The sequence below is a fragment of the Acanthisitta chloris genome, unplaced genomic scaffold (assembly GCF_000695815.1).
Source record: "Acanthisitta chloris isolate BGI_N310 unplaced genomic scaffold, ASM69581v1 scaffold2456, whole genome shotgun sequence".
Lineage (NCBI taxonomy): Eukaryota > Metazoa > Chordata > Aves > Passeriformes > Acanthisittidae > Acanthisitta > Acanthisitta chloris.
The window spans coordinates 18,217-26,293 of NW_008679535.1; the positions used below are offsets into that span (position 1 = coordinate 18,217).

The 8,077-nt window shown below is 37.4% G+C and overlaps 1 protein-coding gene across 1 annotated transcript; it reads right to left on the reverse strand.

Annotated features, from left to right (window-relative positions):
- Positions 1-2,094: 2,094 nt before the first annotated feature.
- Positions 2,095-7,875, reverse strand: LOC103804705 (kinase D-interacting substrate of 220 kDa-like). Its single transcript, XM_009077317.1, has 4 exons — positions 7,723-7,875; positions 5,855-5,953; positions 4,489-4,737; positions 2,095-3,745 (listed from the first exon to the last, which is right to left on the reverse strand). The coding sequence occupies exons 1-4, from the start codon at positions 7,810-7,812 to the stop codon at positions 2,474-2,476; spliced, it is 1,710 nt and encodes a 569-aa protein (XP_009075565.1). The 5' UTR covers positions 7,813-7,875; the 3' UTR covers positions 2,095-2,473.
- Between the last annotated feature and the right edge of the window lie 202 nt (positions 7,876-8,077).

Sequence of the window (8,077 nt, forward strand, 5' to 3'; positions counted from 1 at the left end):
CACTGTCCTTGAACTGGCTATGAAGCACTCATTTTCCCGATTCTAGGAACGTCTGTAGGAAGGCATTAAATAACAGTCCATCTGATTACAAACTACAGCCTGCACTGCTATATAATGCAGTTAAAGCAGCTCAGTGAAACAAGACTGAACTCCTGTTTGGAACTGAAATAATTTTAGGTACCCACATCCATCCCATGTGTGACAGATCCACATACCCAAAGGGAGTGTTACATTGAGTCCTGTACCACATTACAGACACTTTGCTTGTAACTATTGTTTCTTGATGATGGTAAGCAGTTACACTGGGAGTAATGAACACAGATAGAAACATCCAAAAGTTTTTCACTCAACTGCCTATTTCATCCCAATGTTGGTATTTTATGAAGACTTGAGGGATAAAACTTCCAAGAAGAAAAATAGCTCAAAACCATATGAAAATTCGTAATTCATCCACTTGGATTACCTGAGGACTTAAACAGAACAAAATTATTTGAGATAATTCGTACCTTTCATCAATACCGTGAAGATGTCTAAATGAAGGTGGCTACAATTGTCTTTTACAGAAAGATACTTATAAGGTGTAAGAAAAGGCTTTTACAACCCAAAATTTTCTGAGAGTAATGTGCTTTTATTTTTAATAGGAAGAATCCAATCCAAAAAACTGTTCCCAAATATTCAGCAAGATATCATGAAGCTATGCAGGCTTTTGGGGCCTTCTTATTTTGGTTTTGGAGGCTTTTTGGTTAAACAGAGATATGTGCACACAAGTTTCCAGTACTTCTGTAACACTCTGATGAGTAAATTTTAACTCAATCAAATAACACACCAATTCAACAGAATCCAAAAAGGTACAGATCAAATCTCCAGTCCTGTAAGTACATGACATCCACAGAATGAAAAAAATAGTCTAGATGAAGCCAGTTTTTCTCTGTTGACTTTGGCATAGAAATGCATCCTCTTGATTTGGGTAACAAAGGCCAAGACCACATGGTCCCTTAGGAAGCATCTCGTTGGAGAAACACTAGGACACACACCAAACTGCACAGAGCTACCAGCACACATAAACTGCCACAAACAGCAGGATTGCTGCACTGGACTAGTGGGAGGGGGCTACATCTCTGCAGCTCGCAGCACTTCATTTAGAAATATGTGCTTTGGCAATTTCACTTATCAATGCATTTTTATATTTGATACTTATTTATTATTGTATTAATAATGATGTTGTATTAATGCATTTTTATAAATTAAATCTGCAAAATACTTTAACCAAAACAACACGGAGCTAACAGTTTTATCAAGTGAAGGAACAAACCACCACGAATAAAAAGAAACTTGGACACAAGCCCAACATGCCAATTTAACTTTTATTCTCTTTCTACTAGCAGACTCTATTTTGAACAATTCTTCCTCAAAACCATGCAGATTTCACTGGTCAGTACATTTGCTACAACATCATTCAGGTACATTACTTAGATGATAAAAACACCTTCAAACACTGTACTTCAGAAGTAAAGACACTGGCGTACAGCTTTGACAAGATTCCAAAAGGTATGCATTAGTTTTAAACTGGCAAACATTGCTTATTTTTCTTTCCACAACCAAATTATAAACACTGTACCAAGGAGAAATCATGCACAGCCACAAATGCTTCATTAATTCAGGCATCATATTCATACTTTATCCTTACAATATTTTAATGTAGCTCAAGGGGTTGCATCTGAGACCATCTACTTAGTCACTGCAAGATTACGTACCTACAATAAATAATGGATCCACTAAGTCCTTGATAAGGTATTACCTTACAAATAACTGCCAATTCCAGTGACACATCCAAGACAACATTCCTTACAAACCTTATCACCACTCTACCCAAAGTTCACAAAGTCAACAGCAATTACTGAACATACAAAGAGTAAGAGCATACATATAGCCAAACCAGTATCTTAACACTCAAATTTCCACATAAATGTGTTGCACATATTAATCCACAAATTAACACAAAGTTTGATAAGGGTGTCACAGGTTGTGATATTAAATTTTGGCATCTCGTACATCAAATGGCAAGGATGAAACAGTCTTAACTTTACTTGCAAGTATGCAGAATTAACTGGAATGTTTAGAAGGGATAAGTAAAACATATCCCAACAGAAAAGTAAAATCACATTATAATTTTAATAACTAAACCATTCTTACTTCTGTAACATGTACCCCATACCAAACCTTTGCACACTGTCTTAACAAAGAACTGTTTTTTCCATGCTGACAAGTACAACTTTTATACGTGGGGAAGGTCTGAAGGAGTTTGCTTCTTGTAAGAATCACTCCTCCTCTCCAAGAAAATGACTGAAAATAACCTAGACTTTCTATTACGATACTGAAAGCTTAAACTACAGAGCTTAATGTAACCAGACTGACAAAGAATTCCAAGGAAGCTACAACTCATGGGCATACTCTGTTTCAACCTGGCTGCTTTTTACAGGATACTCTCTCTCTCTTCTCCAAAACCAGCCCCCTCTGAGGCTGCAACAGTGTGGAGCTCTGCTGAATCTTTTGACAGCCTGGTGTAACTCGAACGCTGGCTCCGCTTGTGGGCAGAGCTCTTCAGGTTCTCATTCTGAACCGCACTCGGATTGGAACCTGAGCCAGGGTGCAGGATAATTTGTGATGAATCTCTGATACCTTGTATTTCTTCAAAATTTTGATTAGCTCGGTTGCTTGGAGCACTGTTGTTATTTAGAGTGACTGTACTAGGGGTTCTGTTTAAGTTATAGACCTTCTGGCAAGCTGGCCAGTTCTCTTCTGGGCTGCTCGCTATCAGACTGCTTTCAGAAGGGCTCTTCTTGTCTTCTGAGCAGATGGACATGCGAACCACAGCTGGATCTTGAAGGCCACTCAGGCTGTGTGGAATTCCTCTCTTTGCACTGTGGCTGTCATCTTCAAGCTCAATAAGATTTGCCTTTTCAAGCTGCGAATCATCTGCTCCTTCATTATGGAGGGAATGATTTGGAGAACTTTCGTTGGATCTTACGCCAGAGTCAGACGAATCTTTCTTGTCCAAAAGGGCATCTGTCAAATACTCCTTTGCTTTGATGAAGGTTCTAATAGGTTCAGAACCATGTTCTGGAGATTTGGGCTGCTTCTCTATTTTGCTATCTGTTTTCTTATCTTTACCTTCCTTAAGAAGAGGAGTATTATCTGATTCCTCAGTTCCTGACTCATCTTCATCACTGGGAAGTTTCTGATATCGGAGAGTAACTCCCTTAAGCTTTAAATCTGCAGCCTGGAAAATACTTGTTCTTTCCGAAGACTTCTTTCCTGGGAGAAGTTTGGAACCAGACTGATCAGATTTTTCATCTTCTTCAGTAATAGGATCCAAAGGAGATGCATCGTTAGTAGAAACACCTGAAGTACTGTAATCGACAACATCATTCCTCTTCAGCAAGAAGGATTTTCTTCCATCATCTTGTTTCTGTTCACCATCTTTTCCTTTTTCCTGTTCTGCACTGGAGTGCAAGGAACCCCCTGATGTACTCTGGCCCATATAGAAAGCACTTGAGCTGTGAGGGGAGGACCTACCACTCACTGTAGTAGAATTGGCACCTCCTTCTAACTGTGACATTTGAGCAATATACTCTCTATATGCATCTCTGTACTCTGCCTGTACCTTGTCAGTAAGCTTTGATATTTCAATACTAGAATCTTGAGAGTTAAGACTTGAAAGACTTGGAGTTCTACGAGTTTGTGACTGAAAAGAAAACAGAGAGGGAACAGTTAAATTAAGCATTTCTTTTTACTTTTACAGATCTTCTTAAATGAAGTAACTCAGAGCATTAAGTATGTGCTTAAATTATTATTTTTGTTGCTGCAAATAGATTATGCAAGTGAAACTGTCAATGCTATAATTAAAATATGCTTACTGTAATCATGTATGTGCAATCACACACATTCACTAAACTTACAAAGTATTCTTATTGTTGGTCCCCATAATGAAAAATTTCTACAAAACAAGCATTTTATCCAGCGGATTTGAGGCTAACTCTTTTGAGTATATAATTACAAGAATTTAATTTGTATGTCAAGATGGGCCTTTCTAATACATTTTGCACATTCACAAAATTAGCATTTTGTATTAGAAAGACAGCACAAATTCATCCATTTCATATACCAAGTCAGAATACTATGATAAACAGAAGTCTTGCAAGACACCACCCTAAGCTAGATAAGAAAAGCACAATAGCTTTCATTTTTTGTCTCAAAGAGTGATTACTGTAACAGATGAATAGTTTTCAGATGGCAAAGCCTAAAGACTGACTCACAGAGTATGGTTAGAGTTTACATCTCTGCAAAACTAGTCTTTATCAAGACTGAGAACTGGAAGTATCTGAACTCTGCCAGCAGACTTATTTCTTGACCTGTCTGTATCCAAGAACAGAATAAACCTCTTTTCCACACAGGTAAGCAAGCAGAAGACATTTCTCTATTAAATACCTGCCAGCTTAAGTTACTATGGCGTGGGGGAGCTTCATCCAGGCCGATTGTGTTGAGTTCTTCAAAGCTGAAATTAAGTGTGTAAGGAGCTTGACCAGAAAGACCTGTCAGCTCAGTGTGAGGCAACTCGGTGTTATGCCCAGGACGGCGAGTAAGTTCATTGTGAGGCATGGCAGTCGTAACATGCTCAGCTGCTCCACGAGGATCTTCCTGAACAGTCTGATTTTCTGAACTTCTCATTTCAAGTACCTTAACACACAGAAAGAGACAGTCTAAATGTAATTATATAAAAGAAGTTCTCAAAATTGCTAATCAAGAATTCTATTAAGAATAGGAACAAGGAATTCACAACTGTAAAAGTGTAGCTGTGTATGTGGTTGTGACCATGGAACAGTACAAAGAAAAATCTATTCACGGATCTAGTGCATTCATTGTCTTTACTGCAAATCACATTTTAATATTTAATAATTTATTGTATTTACAAATTATTCTTATTACTGCTCAGACCCTTAAAAGAACGCATATACCACAAAAACACTTGAAGTCTTGTAAAACTATAAGTGATAAATTAAAAATTTTAAAAGCAAAACCAAACACTTCTTACCTAACAATAAATCTCATTGTGTAATTCTCAGTGTTTTCAAGACTGACTTAGCAGTTGAGAGACACACTGCTATTTTCAGAAAGAAAACTAGCAATAGTCTAAAAATACTGAAGAGAAAACAACACAGTTCTCTGTGATGCATAACCCTCACTGTAAAACTGTCATTTACTCTCAAACTGGGAGGAGGGAAATGGGGGAAATTAAATATCTATATGTATGCTTGATAATAGCATGCAATGCACATTCTTGTGTAATTCAAGTCAATTGAATACTGTACATTTATCTCATTGGCTCGATTTTTAACTGAAGTTCCTGTAAAAATTAGGCCTACGCAACTGAAGATGCCATGCTTCTCTGGCAGCCTGGCTGTCCAATTCCTTGCCCATATTATTACACATACATTGAATCCCTGACCAACTTTTAACAGAAGGACAGAGGCTTCAGAAAGAATTAAGTTCTGACCTTTTCATTAAAATAGGCAAATTTGAAAAGGGAACCCATACAGGAAAAAACAGGTCCTACAAAAAAAGGAGGCAAAACTCCAGAGTTCACAATCAACTGATGCAAATCCATAGGCAACCAGTTATTCATTACAGTACTCATGACAAAAAGACAAAAGAACTACATAATAAATGCATGCATGTTTTAAGACAACCCTTACAAACTTGAAGATGACAACCAGAACGCAACCGGAAAGCATAAGAGATTCATATTGAAAAGGACTAATCTATGATGACCTGAATACTGAACAAAAAGTCTTACCATGCTTCTGAACAGGTGCCAGTCACCAAAATTCATATTCATTTCTTTCTTCAGCTCATCAATGTTGCACTGAGCCAAGACACGGCCATTTATATTTGCCTGAAAAAATAAAACTAAATGGTATGAATTACCAATACAAGACTTATGGCATGGCAGTAACAGACTAAGAAGGTAATTAAAGTTGGATGGGGACTACTAGTGAAATTCCCCAATGGTACTCTGAAGTCCAATCCTATATAATAACCATGTGTCTTCATAGAAGTAAGTATATTTATTGATGATTGCTGATAGACAAGGGCCACCTATGTGTCATGGAAAAAAATTGAAACATTAAACCCACTAAAAATGTTTATACGAAAGGCAATATGATTGTATTCTATAAACAGACATAAGGAAACAACACGTAAGTAGTAGAAAATTTCAGGGACAACAAACCACATTAATCTGCCTAAATCTCTCCAACTCAGAACACAAACACAGACATCCAAGCATCTGAGGATAATCAGACAATGAAGTCCCAGGCATCATCTGATCCCTGGCTTGAGGCATCTAAGATCAAGTACTACCTCCATCAAGTTCCCTTCCTGCATAACACAGGATTACACTCCTGCCATCATCAGAAATACCCAGGGATAGAAGACTAGACGACTTTCTAATCTTCATCAACACAGAATTGCCTAAACAACATCTATATTCCATAAAGGTGATTCCTTACATTAGGCATGTTTATATAGTGCTTAACTTTCAAAAGCACCAAGATCAGTATAGAACCATTTCCATTACATAACAATGAGGTGTTTCTCTTTATACCGTGTATAAGTGGATGCACAGAATGTAAAAGAGGAACCATGTCTTAGTGGAGTAGCCAGAAAATGGTAAACCCAAGTTCAGAGCTCTGCTCAGACTGAGGGATCTCAGCACTTTTGTTCCCATATCCCAGCAGATGGTCTTAATCAAACCAAGAAAAAGCCCAGGCTGAGCCATTTTCATCCTTCTTTTAAACATGATATCACTTGTAAGAAATGCAAGAATATAAATAAGAGGAATCTCATTAGAGATAACTGATGAGCACATTCTTTTCACACTCTAGAGCGACGGAAGCAACTGAAATTTTTCGCAGCTACACTTAATGACCTGCAATCTAACATCCTACTTCTTGCTTTAAGCAACATTGCTGAGGCTTCCTATGATAAACCTGTCTCTTAATCCTCAAATCAACATCCTTCCTGCAGTTGTTAAGATATGACAGGTTCCGGAACAAAGCAAGCTCAGCAAAAACACTCACTAATGACTAATGACTAATATTTTTCCTTTCTTTATTAGTAAAAGGAGCACACAGAATGGTGAAAAAATGTAATAAAGCTAAAAATGATTCTGGGCCAATGTATCTATCAGAGAAAACAGCAGCAAGAGAAAAACATACAGTGGTCTTTTTCTGAAGCAAATAGATGTGCACTGTGATAAGAAAGAAATGGAACCATCTTCCCCACTCACAACAGAAGAGAAGTGCCAATTTCTTGCAGGGCAAAAGTAATGTTGCTACCTGCATATAGAACACATTTGCAACCCTTTTTATCATACATGGCAATTTTGAAAAACATTTTCTCACTTCTTTTCTCAAAATAACCAGTCTCATCAGCATTTATATTTCAGACTTTTTCCTTTTTGACAGAGAGCACTCTCTCTAAAAAATATATGCTTGTATTAAAATGTCCTGCTAACTTGGCATGCACAGAACTTAGGATGTTGTTTTGATGTTTGATGTGTTTCAATAAACATTTTCAAGAAAAGAGGCAACCAAATATTTCCTTTTCTTTGTGTATCTCCATGTTTAGGCAGTAAATACATGAATGAAATTCAGCTGATACCTTTTTTACAGTTGCAGAGTACTGAGGCAGCATGCTCTGGTCCAGACCATCTATCTGCTTTAGCTTCTCACACACAGCTTCCACACTCATTGTGCTCAGAGACGCATGAGATACTCCTGTGGTCGATCCTGTGCCTGTTCCTGCTCCCTGTAAGAAGTGAGAAAATGTGCACATGAGACTTGGTCAAACACTCAGCACGCCCAGAATTTCACAATACACACTAACACAAATCAAGCTGCGTTCAACTGCATTTTAAAATTAAGAGATGAGAATAAGAATGCACAGGCATTTTAATTACTATCAGAATATCTATATATTGGGAAACATTTACTATAGGTATTTATATGAGGAAAAA

What these genes read in the sequence shown, in the direction of transcription:
- LOC103804705 (XM_009077317.1), bottom strand. Translation starts at nt 7,812, where the DNA reads ATGAGTGTGGAAGCTGTGTGTGAGAAGCTAAAGCAGATAGATGGTCTG. An exon ending in ACTCTGCAACTGTAAAAAAG is followed by an intron (nt 5,954 to 7,722) that starts GTATCAGCTGAA and finishes TTATTTTTTCAG; the next exon opens with GCAAATATAAATGGCCGTGT. An exon ending in GGCACCTGTTCAGAAGCATG is followed by an intron (nt 4,738 to 5,854) that starts GTAAGACTTTTT and finishes CTGTGTGTTAAG; the next exon opens with GTACTTGAAATGAGAAGTTC.